Source organism: Petromyzon marinus, chromosome 82 (assembly GCF_048934315.1).
Source record: "Petromyzon marinus isolate PM22_M1 ecotype Great Lakes invasive population chromosome 82, UKy_Petmar_22M1.pri1.0, whole genome shotgun sequence".
Taxonomy (NCBI): Eukaryota; Metazoa; Chordata; class Hyperoartia; order Petromyzontiformes; family Petromyzontidae; genus Petromyzon; species Petromyzon marinus.
In genome coordinates, this window is record NC_133747.1 from 4,538,978 (window position 1) to 4,558,761 (window position 19,784).

General features: G+C 53.3%; 1 protein-coding gene and 1 long non-coding RNA gene across 2 annotated transcripts in view; one reads left to right on the forward strand and one right to left on the reverse strand.

The window, feature by feature from the left end:
* Nucleotides 1-19,784, reverse strand: part of LIPE (lipase E, hormone sensitive type) — a 112,045-nt gene that overhangs the window by 70,633 nt on the left and 21,628 nt on the right. The window contains exons 4-9 of the mRNA XM_076057480.1: nucleotides 19,181-19,291; nucleotides 18,923-18,929; nucleotides 17,762-18,027; nucleotides 11,223-11,318; nucleotides 9,231-9,416; nucleotides 6,921-7,127 (exon numbers count right to left, since the gene is read on the reverse strand). Coding sequence (XP_075913595.1) covers nucleotides 6,921-7,127; nucleotides 9,231-9,416; nucleotides 11,223-11,318; nucleotides 17,762-18,027; nucleotides 18,923-18,929; nucleotides 19,181-19,291 — 873 coding nt within the window. The remainder of the gene's footprint in view (nucleotides 1-6,920; nucleotides 7,128-9,230; nucleotides 9,417-11,222; nucleotides 11,319-17,761; nucleotides 18,028-18,922; nucleotides 18,930-19,180; nucleotides 19,292-19,784) is intronic.
* On the forward strand, nucleotides 2,715-3,813 carry LOC142907718 (uncharacterized). The gene is made up of 3 exons (XR_012931229.1): nucleotides 2,715-3,111; nucleotides 3,159-3,493; nucleotides 3,729-3,813. It is a non-coding gene; the product is annotated as an uncharacterized LOC142907718 (long non-coding RNA).

The window sequence follows — 19,784 nt, forward strand, 5'->3', positions numbered from 1 at the left end:
GGGGAGAGAGAGACACGGGGAGAGAGAGAGACGGGGAGAGAGAGACACGGGGAGAGAGAGACACGGGGAGAGAGAGAGACGGGGAGAGAGAGACACGGGGAGAGAGAGAGACACGGCGAGAGAGAGACACGGGGAGAGAGAGACACGGGGAGAGAGAGACACGGGGAGAGAGAGAGACGGGGAGAGAGAGACACGGGGAGAGAGAGACACGGGGAGAGAGAGACACGGGGAGAGAAAGAGACACGGGGAGAGGGAGAAACACGAGGAGAGAGAGAGACACGGGGAGAGAGACATGGGGAGAGAGAGACACGGGGAGAGAGAGAGACACGGGGAGAGAGAGACACGGAGAGAGAGAGACACGGGGAGAGAAACACGGGGAGAGAGAGAGACACGGGGAGAGAGAGACACGGGGAGAGAGAGAGACGGGGAGAGAGAGAGACGGGGAGAGAGAGAGACGGGGAGAGAGAGACACGGGGAGAGAGAGATACACGGGGAGAGAGAGAGACACGGGGAGAGAGAGAGACACGGGGAGAGAGAGACACGGGGAGAGAGAGACACGGGGAGAGAGAGAGACACGGGGAGAGAGAGACACGGGGAGAGAGAGACACGGGGAGAGAGAGACACGGGGAGAGAGAGAGACACGGGGAGAGAGAGAGACACGGGGAGAGAGAGAGACACGGGGAGAGAGAGACACGGGGAGAGAGAGACACGGGGAGAGAGAGACACGGGGAGAGAGAGAGACGGGGAGAGAGAGAGACGGAAAGAGAGAGAGACGGGGAGAGAGAGAGACGGAAAGAGAGAGACACGGGGAGAGAGAGAGACACGGGGAGAGAGAGAGACGGGGAGAGAGAGACACGGGGAGGGGTGTTTAGTCTCACGTGGACTATACCACTACCAAGTGAACTGTGGGGGGTGTTTAGTGTCACATGGACTATACCACTACCAAGTGAACTGTGGGGGTGTTTATTCTCACGTGGACTGTACCACTACCAAGTGAACTGTGGGGGGTGTTTAGTTTGAGGTGGACTATACCACTACCAAGTGAACTGTGGGGGGTGTTTAGTTCTGAGGTGGACTATACCATTACCAAGTGAACTGTGGGGGGTGTTTAGTCTGAGGTGGACTATACCACTACCAAGTGAACTGTGGGGGGTGTTTAGTGTCACGTGGACTATACCACTACCAAGTGAACTGTGGGGGTGTTTAGTCTCACGTGGACTATACCACTACCAAGTGAACTGTGGGGGGTGTTTAGTCTCACGTGGACTATACCACTACCAAGTGAACTGTGGGGGGTGTTTAGTGTCATGTGGACTATACCACTACCAAGTGAACTGTGGGGGTGTTGACTCACCTGGACTATACCACCACCAAGTGAACTGTGGGGGTGTTTAGTCTGAGGTGGACTATACCACTACCAAGTGAACTGTGGGGGTGTTTAGTATCACGTGGACTATACCACTACCAAGTTAACTGTGGGGGTGTTTAGGCTCACGTGGACTATACCACTACCAAGTGAACTGTGGGGGTGTTGACTCACCTGGACTATACCACTACCAAGTGAACTGTGGGGGTGTTTAGTCTCACGTGGACTATACCACTACCAAGTGAACTGTGGGGGGTGTTTAGTGTCACGTGGACTATACCACTACCAAGTGAACTGTGGGGGTGTTTAGTCTGAGGTGGACTATACCACTACCAACTGAACTGTGGGGGGTGTTTAGTCTGAGGTGGACTATACCACTACCAAGTGAACTGTGGGGGGTGTTTAGTATCACGTGGACTATACCACTACCAAGTGAACTGTGGGGGTGTTTAGTCTCACGTGGACTATACCACTACCAAGTGAACTGTGGGGGGTGTTTAGTCTGAGGTGGACTATACCACTACCAAGTGCACTGTGGGGGGTGTTTAGTGTCACGTGGACTATACCACTACCAAGTGAACTGTGGGGGTGTTTAGTGTCACGTGAACTATACCACTACCAAGTGAACTGTGGGGGTGTTTAGTCCTGACGTGGACTATACCACTACCAAGTGAACTGTGGGGGTGTTTAGACTCACGTGGACTATACCACTACCAAGTGAACTGTGGGGAGTGTTTAGTCCCACGTGGACTATACCACTACCAAGTGAACTGTGGGGGGTGTTTAGTCCCACGTGGACTATACCACTACCAAGTGAACTGTGGGGGGTGTTTAGTGTCACGTGGACTATACCACTACCAAGTGAACTGTGGGGGTGTTTAGTCTGAGGTGGACTATACCACTACCAACTGAACTGTGGGGGGTGTTTAGTCTGAGGTGGACTATACCACTACCAAGTGAACTGTGGGGGGTGTTTAGTATCACGTGGACTATACCACTACCAAGTGAACTGTGGGGGTGTTTAGTCTCACGTGGACTATACCACTACCAAGTGAACTGTGGGGGGTGTTTAGTCTGAGGTGGACTATACCACTACCAAGTGCACTGTGGGGGGTGTTTAGTGTCACGTGGACTATACCACTACCAAGTGAACTGTGGGGGTGTTTAGTGTCACGTGAACTATACCACTACCAAGTGAACTGTGGGGGTGTTTAGTCCTGACGTGGACTATACCACTACCAAGTGAACTGTGGGGGTGTTTAGACTCACGTGGACTATACCACTACTAAGTGAACTGTGGGGGGTGTTTAGTCTGAGGTGGACTATACCACTACCAAATGAACTGTGGGGGGTGTTTAGTCTCACGTGGACTATACCACTACCAAGTGAACTGTGGGGGGTGTTTAGTCTGAGGTGGACTATACCACTACCAAATGAACTGTGGGGGGTGTTTAGTCTCACGTGGACTATACCACTACCAAGTGAACTGTGGGGGTGTTTAGTGTCACGTGGACTATACCACTACCAAGTCAACTGTGGGGGTGTTTAGCCTTGACGTGGACTATACCACTACCACGTGAACTGTGGGGGTGTTTAGTCTGAGGTGGACTATACCACTACCAAGTGAACTGTAGGGGTGTTTAGTGTCACGTGGACTATACCACTACCAAGTGAACTGTGGGGGTGTTTAGTCTGAGGTGGACTATACCACTACCAAGTGAACTGTGGGGGGTGTTTAGTCTCACGTGGACTATACCACTACCAAGTGAACTGTGGGAGTGTTTAGTCTGAGGTGGACTATACCACTACCAAGTGAACTGTGGGGGGTGTTTAGTCTCACGTGGACTATACCACTACCAAGTGAACTGTGGGGGGTGTTTAGACTCACGTGGACTATACCACTACCAAGTGAACTGTGGGGGTGTTTAGTGTCACGTGGACTATACCACTACCAAGTGAACTGCGGGGGGTGTTTAGTCTCACGTGGACTATACCACTACCAAGTGAACTGTGGGGGGTGTTTAGTGTCACGTGGACTATACCACTACCAAGTGAACTGTGGGGGGTGTTTAGTCCCACGTGGACTATACCACTACCAAGTGAACTGTGAGGGGTGTTTAGTGTCACGTGGACTATACCACTACCAAGTGAACTGTGGGGGTGTTTAGTCTGAGGTGGACTATACCACTACGAAGTGAACGGTGGGGGTGTTTAGTCTGAGGTGGACTATACCACTACCAAGTGAACTGTGGGGGTGTTTAGTCTCACGTGGACTATACCACTACCAAGTGAACTGTGGGGGTGTTTAGTCTCATGTGGACTATACCACTACCAAGTGAACTGTGGGGGTGTTTAGTCTGAGGTGGACTATACCACTACCAAGTGAACTGTGGGGGGTGTTTAGTCTCACGTGGACTATACCACTACCAAGTGAACTGTGGGGGGTGTGTTTAGTCTCACGTGGACTATACCACTACCAAGTTAACTGTGGGGGGTGTGTTTAGTCTCACGTGGACTATACCACTACCAAGTGAACTATGGGGGGTGTTTAGTCTCACGTGGACTATACCACTACCAAGTGAACTGTGGGGGTGTTTAGTGTCACGTGGACTATACCACTACCAAGTGAACTGTGGGGGGTGTTTAGACTCACGTGGACTATACCACTACCAAGTGAACTGTGGGGGTGTTTAGTGTCACGTGGACTATACCACTACCAAGTGAACTGTGGGGGGTGTTTAGTCTGAGGTGGACTATACCACTACCAAGTGAACTGTGGGGGTGTTTAGTCTCACGTGGACTATACCACTACCAAGTGAACTGTAGGGGTGTTTAGTGTCACGTGGACTATACCACTACCAAGTGAACTGTGGGGGGTGTTGAGTCTGAGGTGGACTATACCACTACCAAGTGAACTGTGGGGGGTGTTTAGTGTCACGTGGACTATACCACTACCAAGTGAACTGTGGGGGGTGTTTAGTCCCACGTGGACTATACCACTACCAAGTGAACTGTGGGGGGTGTTGAGTCTGAGGTGGACTATACCACTACCAAGTGAACTGTGGGGGGTGTTTAGTGTCACGTGGACTATACCACTACCAAGTGAACTGTGGGGGTGTTTAGTCTCACGTGGACTATACCACTACCAAGTGAACTGTGGGGGGTGTTTAGTCTGAGGTGGACTATACCACTACCAAGTGAACTGTGGAGGTTGTTTAGTCTGAGCTGGACTATACCACTACCAAGTGAACTGTGGGGGGTGTTTAGTCTCACGTGGACTATACCACTACCAAGTGAACTGTGGGGGGTGTTTAGTCTCACGTGGACTATACCACTACCAAGTGAACTGTGGGGGGTGTTTAGTCTGAGGTGGACTATACCACTACCAAGTGCACTGTGGGGGGTGTTTAGTGTCACGTGGACTATACCACTACCAAGTGAACTGTGGGGGTGTTTAGTGTCACGTGGACTATACCACTACCAAGTGAACTGTGGGGGGTGTTTAGTGTCACGTGGACTATACCACTACCAAGTGACCTGTGAGGGGTGTTTAGTCTCACGTGGACTATACCACTACCAAGTGAACTGTGGGGGTGTTTAGTCTAACGTGGACTATACCACTACCAAGTGAACTGTGGGGGGTGTTTAGTCTCACGTGGACTATACCACTACCAAGTGAACTGTGGGGGTGTTTAGTGTCACGTGGACTATACCACTACCAAGTGAACTGTGGGGGGTGTTTAGTGTCACGTGGACTATACCACTACCAAGTGAACTGTGGGGGTGTTTAGTCTAACGTGGACTATACCACTACCAAGTGAACTGTGGGGGGTGTTTAGTCTCACCTGGGCTATACCACTACCAAGTGAACTGTGGGGGTGTTTAGTGTCACGTGGACTATACCACTACCAAGTGAACTGTGGGGGTGTTTAGTCTCACGTGGACTATACCACTACCAAGTGAACTGTGGGGGCTGTTTAGTCTGAGGTGGACTATACCACTACCAAGTGAACTGTGGGGGTGTTTAGTCTCACGTGGACTATACCACTACCAAGTGAACTGTGGGGGGTGTTTAGTCTCATGTGCACTATACCACTACCAAGTGAACTGTGGGGGTGTTTAGTGTCACGTGGACTATACCACTACCAAGTGAACTGTAGGGGTGTTTAGTCTCACGTGGACTATACCACTACCAAGTGAACTGTGGGGGTGTTTAGTCTGAGGTGGACTATACCACTACCAAGTGAACTGTGGGGGTGTTTAGTCTAAGTGTGCTAGATGAGTCTAATTCCCCGTGTCTCTCTCTCCCCGTGTCTCTCTCTCCCCGTGTCTCTCTCTCCCCGTGTCTCTCTCTCCCCGTGTCTCTCTCCCCGTCTCTGTCCCCCCGTGTCTCTCTATCCCCCCGTGTCTCTCTCTCTCTCCCCGTGTCTCTCTCTCACTCCCCGTGTCTCTCTCTCCCCGTGTCTCTCTCCCCGTCTCTGTCCCCCCGTGTCTCTCTATCCCCCCGTGTCTCTCTCTCTCTCCCCGTGTCTCTCTCTCTCTCCCCGTGTCTCTCTCTCCCCGTGTCTCTCTCCCCGTCTCTGTCCCCCCGTGTCTCTCTCTCTCTCCCCGTGTCTCTCTCTCACTCCCCGTGTCTCTCTCTCCCCGTCTCTCTCCCCCCGTGTCTCTCTCTCACTCCCCCTGTCTCTCTCCCCGTGTCTCTCTCTCTCACTCCCCGTGTCTCTCTCCACCCGTCTCTCTCCCCCCATGTCTCTATCTCTCACTCCCCGTGTATCTCTCTCCCCGTGTCTCTCTCTCTCTCCCCCCGTGTCTCTCACTCCCCGTGTCTCTCTCTCACTCCCCGTGTCTCTCTCCCCGTGTCTCTCTCTCTCCCCGTCTCTCTCCCCCCGTGTCTCTCTCTCCCAGTGTCTCTCTCTCCCCGTGTCTCTCTCTCCCCGTGTCTCTCTCTCCCCGTGTCTCTCTCTCCCCGTGTCTCTCTCTCCCCCTGTCTCTCTCCCCCTGTCTCTCTCCCCGTGTCTCTCTCTCTCTCTCTCCCCATGTCTCTCTCCCCGTGTCTCTCTCTCACTCCCCGTGTCTCTCTCCCCCCGTGTCTCTCTCTCCCCGTGTCTCTCTCTCCCCGTGTCTCTCTCTCCCCATGTCTCTCTCCCCCCGTGTCTCTCTCTCCCCGTGTCTCTCTCTCTCCTCCTGTCTCTCTCTCGCTCTCCCCGTGTCTCTCTCTCCCCGTGTCTCTCTCCCCCCCGTGTCTCTCTCTCCCCGTGTCTCTCTCTCCCCGTGTCTCTCTCCCCGTGTCTCTCTCTCCCCGTGTCTCTCTCTCCCCGTGTCTCTCTCCCCCCCGTGTCTCTCTCTCTCCCCGTGTCTCTCTCCCCCCCCGTGTCTCTCTCTCCCCGTGTCTCTCTCTCTCCCCGTGTCTCTCTCCCCCCGTGTCTCTCTCTCCCCGTGTCTCTCTCCCCGTGTCTCTCTCCCCGTGTCTCTCTCCCCCCGTGTCTCTCTCTCCCCGTGTCTCTCTCTCTCTCTCTCCCCGTGTCTCTCTCCCCCCCGTGTCTCTCTCTCTCACCTGATCTTGTCGAAGCGTGCTGGAGATGAGTCGAACCCTCGTGTCTCTCTCTCTCCCCATGTGTCCCTCCCCGTGTCTCTCTCCGTGTCTCTCTCTCTCCCCGTGTCTCTCTCCCCGTGTCTCTCTCTCTCTCCCCCCCGTGTCTCTCTCTCCCCGTGTCTCTCTCTCCCCGTGTCTCTCTCTCCCCGTGTCTCTCTCTCCCCGTGTCTCTCTCCAAGTGTCTCCCCTTGTCTCTCTCCCCGTGTCTCTCTATCCCCGTGTCTCTCTATCCCCGTGTCTCTTTCTCCCCGTGTCTCTCTCTCTCTCCCCGTGTCTCTCTCTCTGTGTCTCTCTCTCTCCCCGTGTCTCCCCGTGTCTCTCTCTCCCCGTGTCTCTCTCTCCCCCCGTGTCTCTCTCTCCCCGTGTCTCTCTCTCCCCGTGTCTCTCTCTCCCCGTGTCTCTCTCTTTCTCTCTCTCCCCGTGTCTCTCTCTCTCCCCGTGTCTCTCTCTCACCTGATCTTGTCGAAGCGTGCTGGAGATGAGTCGAACCCTCGTGTCTCTCTCTCTCTCTCCCCGTGTCTCTCTCTCCCCGTGTCTCTCTCACTCCCAGTGTCTCTCTCTCTCTCTCCCCGTGTCTCTCTCTCTCACCTGATGTTGTCGAAGCGTGCTGGAGATGAGTCGAACCCTCGTGTCTCTCTCTCTCTCTCCCCGTGTCTCTCTCTCCACGTGTCTCTCTCTCTCTCCACGTGTCTCTCTCCCCCCGTGTCTCTCTCTCTCCCCATGTGTCCCTCCCCGTGTCTCTCTCCGTGTCTCTCTCACTCCCAGTGTCTCTCTCTCACTCCCAGTGTCTCTCTCTCCCCCGTGTCTCTCTCTCTCACCTGATCTTGTCGAAGCGTGCTGGAGATGAGTCGAACCCCCGTGTCTCTCTCTCTCCCCATGTGTCCCTCCCCGTGTCTCTCTCCGTGTCTCTCTCTCTCCCCGTGTCTCTCTCCCCGTGTCTCTCTCTCTCTCACTCCCCGTGTCTCTCTCTCCCCGTGTCTCTCTCTCTCCCCGTGTCTCTCTCTGTGTCTCTCTCTCCCCGTGTCTCTCTCTCCCCCGTGTCTCTCTCTCACCTGATCTTGTCGAAGCGTGCTGGAGATGAGTCGAACCCCCGTGTCTCTCTCTCTCTCTCACCTGATCTTGTCGAAGCGTGCTGGAGATGAGTCGAACCCTCGTGTCTCTCTCTCTCCCCGTGTCTCTCTCTCCCCGTGTCTCTCTCTCTCACCTGATCTTGTCGAAGCGTGCTGGAGATGAGTCGAACCCTCGTGTCTCTCTCTCCCCGTGTCTCTCTCTCCCCGTGTCTCTCTCTCCCCGTGTCTCTCCCCGTGTCTCTCTCCCCGTGTCTCTCTCTCACCTGATCTTGTCGAAGCGTGCTGGAGATGAGTCGAACCCCCGTGTCTCTCTCTCTCCCCGTGTCTCTCTCTCTGTGTCTCTCTCTCTCACCTGATCTTGTCGAAGCGTGCTGGAGATGAGTCGAACCCTCGTGTCTCTCTCTCTCCCCATGTGTCCCTCCCCGTGTCTCTCTCCGTGTCTCTCTCTCTCCCCGTGTCTCTCTCCCCGTGTCTCTCTCTCTCACCTGATCTTGTCGAAGCGTGCTGGAGATGAGTCGAACCCTCGTGTCTCTCTCTCTCCCCATGTCTCTCTCTCCCCGTGTCTCTCTCTCACCTGATCTTGTCGAAGCGTGCTGGAGATGAGTCGAACCCCCGTGTCTCTCTCTCTCCACGTGTCTCTCTCTCCCCGTGTCTCTCTCTCTCCCCGTGTCTCTCTCCGTGTCTCTCTCTCCCCGTGTCTCTCTCCCCGTGTCTCTCTCCGTGTCTCTCTCTCCCCGTGTCTCTCTCTCTCCCTCCCAGTGTCTCTCTCTCTCCCCGTGTCTCTCTCTCTCTCACCTGATCTTGTCGAAGCGTGCTGGAGATGAGTCGAACCCCCGTGTCTCTCTCTCTCTCTCACCTGATCTTGTCGAAGCGTGCTGGAGATGAGTCGAACCCTCGTGTCTCTCTCTCTCTCTCCCCGTGTCTCTCTCTCTCTCTCCCCGTGTCTCTCTCTCCCCGTGTCTCTCTCCCCGTGTCTCTCTCTCCCCGTGTCTCTCTCTCCCCGTGTCTCTCTCCCCGTGTCTCTCTCTCACCTGATCTTGTCGAAGCGTGCTGGAGATGAGTCGAACCCCCGTGTCTCTCTCTCTCCACGTGTCTCTCTCTCCCCGTGTCTCTCTCTCTCCCCGTGTCTCTCCCCGTGTCTCTCTCTCTCCCCGTGTCTCTCTCTCTCCCCGTGTCTCTCCCCCCCGTGTCTCTCTCTCACCTGATCTTGTCGAAGCGTGCTGGAGATGAGTCGAACCCTCGTGTCCGCAGGTCCGTTGTGGGCATTCGGTGGAGGAACGGAAACGCAGAGACGCGGATCGACCGCCAGCGGTACGGACACAGACACGGGCGGCAGAGACAGGACGCGGGACACGGACACGGAGCACGAGGACAGGTTCTGGAAGCCCTGCGGAGACACGGGGAGAGAGACACAAGGGGTGAGAGACACGGGGAGAGAGAGACACGGTGAGAGAGAGAGAGAGAGACACGGGGAGAGAGAGAGACAGAGAGAGACACGGGGAGAGAGAGACACGGGGAGAGAGACACAAGGGGTGAGAGAGAGACACGGGGAGAGAGAGACACGGGGAGAGAGACACAAGGGGTGAGAGAGAGACACGGGGAGAGAGAGACACGGGGAGAGAGAGACACGGGGAGAGAGAGACACGGGGAGAGAGAGACACGGGGAGAGAGAGAGACACGGGGAGAGAGAGACACGGGGAGAGCTAGACACGGGGAGAGAGAGACACGGGGAGAGAGAGACACGGGGAGAGAGAGACACGGGGAGAGAGAGACACGGGGAGAGAGAGAGACACGGGGAGAGAGAGAGACACGGGGAGAGAGAGACACGGGGAGAGAGAGACACGGGGAGAGAGAGAGAGAGACACGGGGAGAGAGAGACACGGGGAGAGAGAGACACGGGGAGAGAGAGACACGGGGAGAGAGACACGGGGAGAGAGAGAGAGAGACACGGGGAGAGAGAGACACGGGGAGAGAGAGACACGGGGAGAGAGAGAGAGAGAGACATGGGGAGAGAGACACGGGGAGTGAGAGAGAGACGCGGGGAGAGAGAGACACGGGGAGAGAGAGACACGGGGAGAGAGAGACACGGGGAGAGAGAGACACGGGGAGAGAGAGACACGGGGAGAGAGAGAGACACGGGGAGAGAGAGAGACACGGGGAGAGAGAGACACGGGGAGAGAGAGACACGGGGAGAGAGAGAGAGAGACACGGGGAGAGAGAGACACGGGGAGAGAGAGACACGGGGGGAGAGAGACACGGGGAGAGAGAGAGACACGGGGAGAGAGAGAGACACGGGGGGAGAGAGAGACACGGGGAGAGAGAGAGACACGGTGAGAGAGAGACACGGGGGGAGAGAGACACGGGAGAGAGAGAGACACGGGGAGAGAGAGACACGGGGGGAGAGAGAGACACGGGGAGAGAGAGAGACACGGGGGAGAGAGACACGGGGAGAGAGAGAGACACGGGGAGAGAGAGAGACACGGGGGGAGAGAGAGACACGGGGAGAGAGAGAGACACGGGGAGAGAGAGACGGGGAGAGAGAGAGACACGGGGAGAGAGACACGGAGAGACACGGGGAGAGAGAGAGACACGGTGAGAGAGACACGGTGAGAGAGACACGGGGAGAGAGACACGGGGAGAGAGAGAGAGAGAGACACGGGGAGAGAGAGACACGGGGAGAGAGAGACACGGGGAGAGAGAGAGACACGGGGAGAGAGACACGGGGAGAGAGAGACACGGGGAGAGAGAGGCACGGGGAGAGAGAGACACGGGGAGAGAGAGACACGGGGTGAGAGAGACACGGGGAGAGAGAGACACGGGGAGAGAGAGAGACACGGGGAGAGAGACACGGGGAGAGAGAGACACGGGGAGAGAGAGGCACGGGGAGAGAGAGACACGGGGAGAGAGAGACACGGGGTGAGAGAGACACGGGGAGAGAGACACGGGGAGAGAGACACGGGGAGAGAGAGACACGGGGGGAGATGGAGACAGAGACACACAGATAGACACAGAGAGACACATAGAGACACACAAAGACACAGAGATACAGAGACACAGAGACACACACACACAGACAGAGACACACAGAGACACACAGAGACACACACAGAGACACACAGAGACACACACAGAGAGACACACAGAGAGACACAGAGACAGGCTGTGTCTGTGTGTGTCTGTGTGTGAGACTCACAGCTAGGAGCTGAGTCTCTGTCATGTTCCAGAAACTCTTCCAGAAGTTAATGTCCAGGTTGTGAGCGACATAGAGACACAGAGACACAGCGAGACACACACAGACCTACACAGAGACACACACAGACACAGAGACACAGACACACAGAGACACAGAGACACACAGAGACACAGAGAGACACAGACACACAGAGACACACAGAGACACACAGAGACACACACAGAGACACAGACACACAGACACACACAGAGACACAGAGACACACACAGAGACACACAGAGAGAGACACAGACACACAGAGACACACACAGAGACACAGAGACACACACAGACACACAGAGAGACTCACAGCTAGGAGCTGAGTCTCTGTCATGTTCCAGAAACTCTTCCAGAAGTTAATGTCCAGGTTGTGAGCGACACAGAGACACAGAGACACACACAGACACACAGAGACACACACAGAGACACACAGACACACACAGAGACACAGACACACAGAGACACAGAGACACAGAGACACACAGAGACACAGAGAGACATAGACACACAGAGACACACAGAGACACAGAGACACAGAGACACACACAGAGAGACTCACAGCTAGGAGCTGAGTCTCTGTCATGTTCCAGAAACTCTTCCAGAAGTTAATGTCCAGGTTGTGAGCGACACAGAGACACAGAGAGACACAGAGAGACACAGAGAGACACACAGAGACACACAGAGAAACACAGAGACACACAGAGAGACACACAGAGACACACACACACAGACAGAGACACACAGACACACACAGAGACACACACAGACACACACAGAGACTCACAGAGACACACAGAAACTCACAGAGACACACAGAGACACACAGAGACACACAGAGACACACAGAGACACACAGACACACACACAGACACAGAGAGACTCACAGCTAGGAGCTGAGTCTCTGTCATGTTCCAGAAACTCTTCCAGAAGTTAATGTCCAGGTTGTGAGCGACACAGAGACACAGAGACACACACAGACACACAGAGACACACACAGAGACACACAGACACACACAGAGACACACAGAGAGAAACACAGACACACAGAGACACACACAGAGACACAGAGACACACAGAGACACAGAGACACACACAGACACACAGAGAGACTCACAGCTAGGAGCTGAGTCTCTGTCATGTTCCAGAAACTCTTCCAGAAGTTAATGTCCAGGTTGTGAGCGACATAGAGACACAGAGACACAGCGAGACACACACAGACATACACAGAGACACACACAGACACAGACACACAGAGACACAGACACACACACAGACACACAGAGACACACAGAGACACACAGAGACACACACAGAGACATAGACACACAGACACACACAGAGACACAGAGACACACACAGAGACACACAGAGAGAGACACAGACACACAGAGACACACAGAGACACACACAGAGACACAGAGACACACACAGAGAGACTCACAGCTAGGAGCTGAGTCTCTGTCATGTTCCAGAAACTCTTCCAGAAGTTAATGTCCAGGTTGTGAGCGACACAGAGACACAGAGACACACACAGACACACAGAGACACACACAGAGACACAGAGACACACACAGACACACAGAGACACACACAGAGACACAGAGACACACAGAGAGAGACACAGACACACAGAGACACACACAGACACACAGAGAGACTCACAGCTAGGAGCTGAGTCTCTGTCATGTTCCAGAAACTCTTCCAGAAGTTAATGTCCAGGTTGTGAGCGACATAGAGACACAGAGACACAGCGAGACACACACAGACATACACAGAGACACACACAGACACAGAGACACAGACACACAGAGACACAGAGACACACAGAGACACACACACAGACACACAGAGACACACAGAGACACACAGAGAGACACAGACACACAGAGAGACTCACAGCTAGGAGCTGAGTCTCTGTCATGTTCCAGAAACTCTTCCAGACACAGAGACACAGAGACACAGAGACACACACACAGACACACAGAGACAGGCTGTGTCTGTGTGTGTGAGACTCACAGCTAGGAGCTGAGTCTCTGTCATGTTCCAGAAACTCTTCCAGAAGTTAATGTCCAGGTTGTGAGCGACACAGAGACACAGAGACACACACAGACACACAGAGACACACACAGAGACACACAGACACACACACAGACACAGAGACACAGACACACACAGACACACAGAGACACACAGACACACAGAGACACACACAGACACACAGAGAGACTCACAGCTAGGAGCTGAGTCTCTGTCATGTTCCAGAAACTCTTCCAGAAGTTAATGTCCAGGTTGTGAGCGACACAGAGACACAGAGACACACACAGAGACACACAGACACACACACAGAGACACACAGACACACACAGAGACATACAGACACACAGAGACACACACAGACACACAGAGAGACTCACAGCTAGGAGCTGAGTCTCTGTCATGTTCCAGAAACTCTTCCAGAAGTTAATGTCCAGGTTGTGAGCGACACAGAGACACAGACACACACACAGAGACACACAGACACACACAGAGACATACAGACACACAGAGACACACACAGACACACAGAGAGACTCACAGCTAGGAGCTGAGTCTCTGTCATGTTCCAGAAACTCTTCCAGAAGTTAATGTCCAGGTTGTGAGCGACACAGAGACACAGAGACACACACAGACACACAGAGACACACACAGACACACAGAGACACACACAGAGAGACTCACAGCTAGGAGCTGAGTCTCTGTCATGTTCCAGAAACTCTTCCAGAAGTTAATGTCCAGGTTGTGAGCGACATAGAGACACAGAGACACAGCGAGACACACACAGAGACACACACAGACACAGAGACACAGACACACACAGAGACACAGAGACACACACAGAGACACACAGAGAGAGACACAGACACACAGAGACACACAGAGACACACAGAGACACAGAGACACACACAGAGAGACTCACAGCTAGGAGCTGAGTCTCTGTCATGTTCCAGAAACTCTTCCAGAAGTTAATGTCCAGGTTGTGAGCGACACAGAGACACAGAGAGACACAGATACACACAGAGACACACAGACACACACACAGACACACAGAGACACACACAGACACACAGAGAGACTCACAGCTAGGAGCTGAGTCTCTGTCATGTTCCAGAAACTCTTCCAGAAGTTAATGTCCAGGTTGTGAGCGACATAGAGACACAGAGACACACACAGACACACAGAGAGACACAGACACACAGAGACACACAGAGACACACACAGACACACAGAGAGACTCACAGCTAGGAGCTGAGTCTCTGTCATGTTCCAGAAACTCTTCCAGAAGTTAATGTCCAGGTTGTGAGCGACACAGAGACACAGAGAGACACAGAGAGACACACAGAGACACAGAGACACACACACAGACACACAGAGACAGGCTGTGTCTGTGTGTGTGAGACTCACAGCTAGGAGCTGAGTCTCTGTCATGTTCCAGAAACTCTTCCAGAAGTTAATGTCCAGGTTGTGAGCGACACAGAGACACAGAGACACACACAGACACACAGAGACACAGAGACACACACAGAGACACACAGAGAGACACACAGAGACACACACACACAGACAGAGACACACAGACACACACAGAGACACACACAGACACACACAGAGACTCACAGAGACACACAGAAACTCACAGAGACACACAGAGACACACAGACACACACAGAGACACACACAGAGACACACAGACACACACAGAGAGACTCACAGCTAGGAGCTGAGTCTCTGTCATGTTCCAGAAACTCTTCCAGAAGTTAATGTCCAGGTTGTGAGCGACATAGAGACACAGAGACACAGCGAGACACACACAGAGACACACACAGACACAGAGACACAGACACACACAGAGACACAGAGACACACACAGAGACACACAGAGAGAGACACAGACACACAGAGACACACAGAGACACAGAGACACACACAGAGAGACTCACAGCTAGGAGCTGAGTCTCTGTCATGTTCCAGAAACTCTTCCAGAAGTTAATGTCCAGGTTGTGAGCGACACAGAGACACAGAGAGACACAGAGAGACACACAGAGACACAGAGACACACACACAGACACACAGAGACAGGCTGTGTCTGTGTGTGTGAGACTCACAGCTAGGAGCTGAGTCTCTGTCATGTTCCAGAAACTCTTCCAGAAGTTAATGTCCAGGTTGTGAGCGACACAGAGACACAGAGACACACACAGACACACAGAGACACAGAGACACACACAGAGACACACAGAGAGACACACAGAGACACACACACACAGACAGAGACACACAGACACACACAGAGACACACACAGACACACACAGAGACTCACAGAGACACACAGAAACTCACAGAGACACACAGAGACACACAGACACACACAGAGACACACACAGAGACACACAGACACACACAGAGAGACTCACAGCTAGGAGCTGAGTCTCTGTCATGTTCCAGAAACTCTTCCAGAAGTTAATGTCCAGGTTGTGAGCGACACAGAGACACAGAGACACAGAGAGACACAGACACACAGAGACACACAGAGACACACACACAGACACACAGAGACAGGCTGTGTCTGTGTGTGTGAGACTCACAGCTAGGAGCTGAGTCTCTGTCATGTTCCAGAAACTCTTCCAGAAGTTAATGTCCAGGTTGTGAGCGACACAGAGACACAGAGACACACACAGACACACAGAGACACACAGACACACAGACACACACAGAGACTCACACAGACACAGACTCACACAGACTCACACAGACACACAGAGACACACAGAGACACACAGAGACACACAGAGACACACACAGAGAGACTCACAGCTAGGAGCTGAGTCTCTGTCATGTTCCAGAAACTCTTCCAGAAGTTAATGTCCAGGTTGTGAGCGACACAGAGACACAGAGAGACACAGAGAGACACACAGAGACACAGAGACACACACACAGACACACAGAGACAGGCTGTGTCTGTGTGTGTGAGACTCACAGCTAGGAGCTGAGTCTCTGTCATGTTCCAGAAACTCTTCCAGAAGTTAATGTCCAGGTTGTGAGCGACACAGAGACACAGAGACACACACAGACACACAGAGACACAGAGACACACACAGAGACACACAGAGAGACACACAGAGACACACACACACAGACAGAGACACACAGACACACACAGAGACACACACAGACACACACAGAGACTCACAGAGACACACAGAAACTCACAGAGACACACAGAGACACACAGACACACACAGAGACACACACAGAGACACACAGACACACACAGAGAGACTCACAGCTAGGAGCTGAGTCTCTGTCATGTTCCAGAAACTCTTCCAGAAGTTAATGTCCAGGTTGTGAGCGACACAGAGACACAGAGACACAGAGAGACACAGACACACAGAGACACACAGAGACACACACACAGACACACAGAGACAGGCTGTGTCTGTGTGTGTGAGACTCACAGCTAGGAGCTGAGTCTCTGTCATGTTCCAGAAACTCTTCCAGAAGTTAATGTCCAGGTTGTGAGCGACACAGAGACACAGAGACACACACAGACACACAGAGACACACAGACACACAGACACACACAGAGACTCACACAGACACAGACTCACACAGACTCACACAGACACACAGAGACACACAGAGACACACAGAGACACACAGAGACACACACAGAGAGACTCACAGCTAGGAGCTGAGTCTCTGTCATGTTCCAGAAACTCTTCCAGAAGTTAATGTCCAGGTTGTGAGCGACACAGAGACACAGAGAGACACAGAGAGACACACAGAGACACAGAGACACACACACAGACACACAGAGACAGGCTGTGTCTGTGTGTGTGAGACTCACAGCTAGGAGCTGAGTCTCTGTCATGTTCCAGAAACTCTTCCAGAAGTTAATGTCCAGGTTGTGAGCGACACAGAGACACAGAGACACACACAGACACACAGAGACACAGAGACACACACAGAGACACACAGAGAGACACACAGAGACACACACACACAGACAGAGACACACAGACACACACAGAGACACACACAGACACACACAGAGACTCACAGAGACACACAGAAACTCACAGAGACACACAGAGACACACAGACACACACAGAGACACACACAGAGACACACAGACACACACAGAGAGACTCACAGCTAGGAGCTGAGTCTCTGTCATGTTCCAGAAACTCTTCCAGAAGTTAATGTCCAGGTTGTGAGCGACCCAGAGACACAGAGACACACACAGACACACAGAGACACACACAGAGACACACACAGACACACAGAGAGACTCACAGCTAGGAGCTGAGTCTCTGTCATGTTCCAGAAACTCTTCCAGAAGTTAATGTCCAGGTTGTGAGCGACCCAGAGACACAGAGACACACACAGACACACAGAGACACACACAGAGACACACACAGACACACAGAGAGACTCACAGCTAGGAGCTGAGTCTCTGTCATGTTCCAGAAACTCTTCCAGAAGTTAATGTCCAGGTTGTGAGCGACACAGAGACACAGAGACACACACAGACACACAGAGACACACACAGAGACACAGAGACACACACAGAGAGACTCACAGCTAGGAGCTGAGTCTCTGTCATGTTCCAGAAACTCTTCCAGAAGTTAATGTCCAGGTTGTGAGCGACCCTCTCAAATTCGCTCCCTCGGAGCTCCGGGTCCACGGCAAAGCGTCCACTCGTGAGCAGAGAGGAAGCGGCGGCACCTGGGGAGATCATCGTCACAATCATCATCGTCACAATCATCGTAATCGTCGTCATAACCATCGTCACAATCGTCGTCACAGTCATCGTCACAGTCATCGTCACAGTCATCGTCACAATCGTCGTCACAATCGTCGTCACAATCATCGTAACAATCGTCGTCACAGTCATCGTCACAATCATCGTCACAATCATCGTCACAATCGTCGTCACAATCGTCGTCACAGTCATCGTCACAATCATCGTCACAATCGTCATCACAATCGTCGTCACAAGTATCGTTACAATCATCATCACAATCATCGTCACAATCATCGTTACAATCATTGTCACAGTCATCGTCATAATCATCACAATCATCGTCGTCACAATCATCGTTACAATCATCGTTACAATCATCATCACAATCATCGTTACAATCATTATAATAGTAGTCACAATCATCATCGTCGTCATGATCATCACACTCATTATCATCAATGGCTGAGTGTCTGAGTGAGTGGCTGAGTGAGTGAGTGAGTGGCTGAGTGAGTGAGTGGCTGAGTGAGTGAGTGGCTGAGTGAGTGACTGAGTGAGTGAGTGGCTGAGTGAGTGACTGAGTGAGTGGCTGAGTGACTGAGTGAGTGGCTGAGTGAGTGACTGAGTGAGTGGCTGAGTGATTGAGTGTATGAGTGGCTGAGTGAGTGACTGAGTGGCTGAGTGAGTGAGTGACTGAGTGAGTGACTGAGTGAGTGGCTGAGTGAGTGTCTGAGTGAGTGGCTGAGTGAGTGACTGAGTGAGTGACTGACTGAGTGGCTGAGTGAGTGTCTGACTGAGTGACTGAGTGAGTGAGTGTCTGAGTGAGTGACTGAGTGAGTGATTGACTGAGAGACTCACCCAGGGCTGAGGAGTGTTTGCCGTAGCTCTGGGCGAACGAGACCATGCCTATGTGTGAGTGAGTGGCTGAGTGAGTGAGTGGCTGAGTGAGTGGCTGACTGAGTGAGTGAGTGGCTGAGTGGCTGACTGAGTGACTGAGTGAGTGAGTGGCTGAGTGACTGAGTGAGTGAGTGAGTGACTGAGTGAGTGGCTGAGTGGCTGACTGAGTGAGTGAGCGAGTGGCTGAGTGAGTGACTGAGTGACTGAGTGGCTGACTGAGTGAGTGACTGAGTGAGTGACTGTGTGGCTGAGAGACTCACCCAGGGCTGAGGAGTGTTTGCCGTAGCTCTGGGCGAACGAGACCATGCCTATAGCCAGGGTGTGCAGGAAGGGGCGGATTGTCGGAGTGAACTACGCAGACACGGGGAGTCAGACACACGGGGGAGGTGGGGTTAATGACTCACTCACCCACTCACTCACCCAGTCACCCACTCACCCACTCACCCACCCAGTCACTCACCCAGTCACCCACCCAGTCACTCACCCAGTCACTCACCCAGTCACTCACCCAGTCACTCACCCAGTCACTCACCCAGTCACTCACCCAGTCACTCACCCAGTCACTCACCCAGTCACTCACCCACCCACCCACTCACTCACCCACTCACCCACCCACTCACCCACCCACTCACTCACCCACTGACTCACTCACCCACCCACTGACTCACTCACCCACCCACCCACTCACCCACTCACCCACCCACTCACCCACTCACCCACTCACCCACCCACTCACTCACTCACTCACCCACCCACCCACTCACCCACTCACCCACCCACCCACCCACTCACCCACCCACCCACTCACCCACCCACTCACCCACCCACTCACTCACCCACTCAC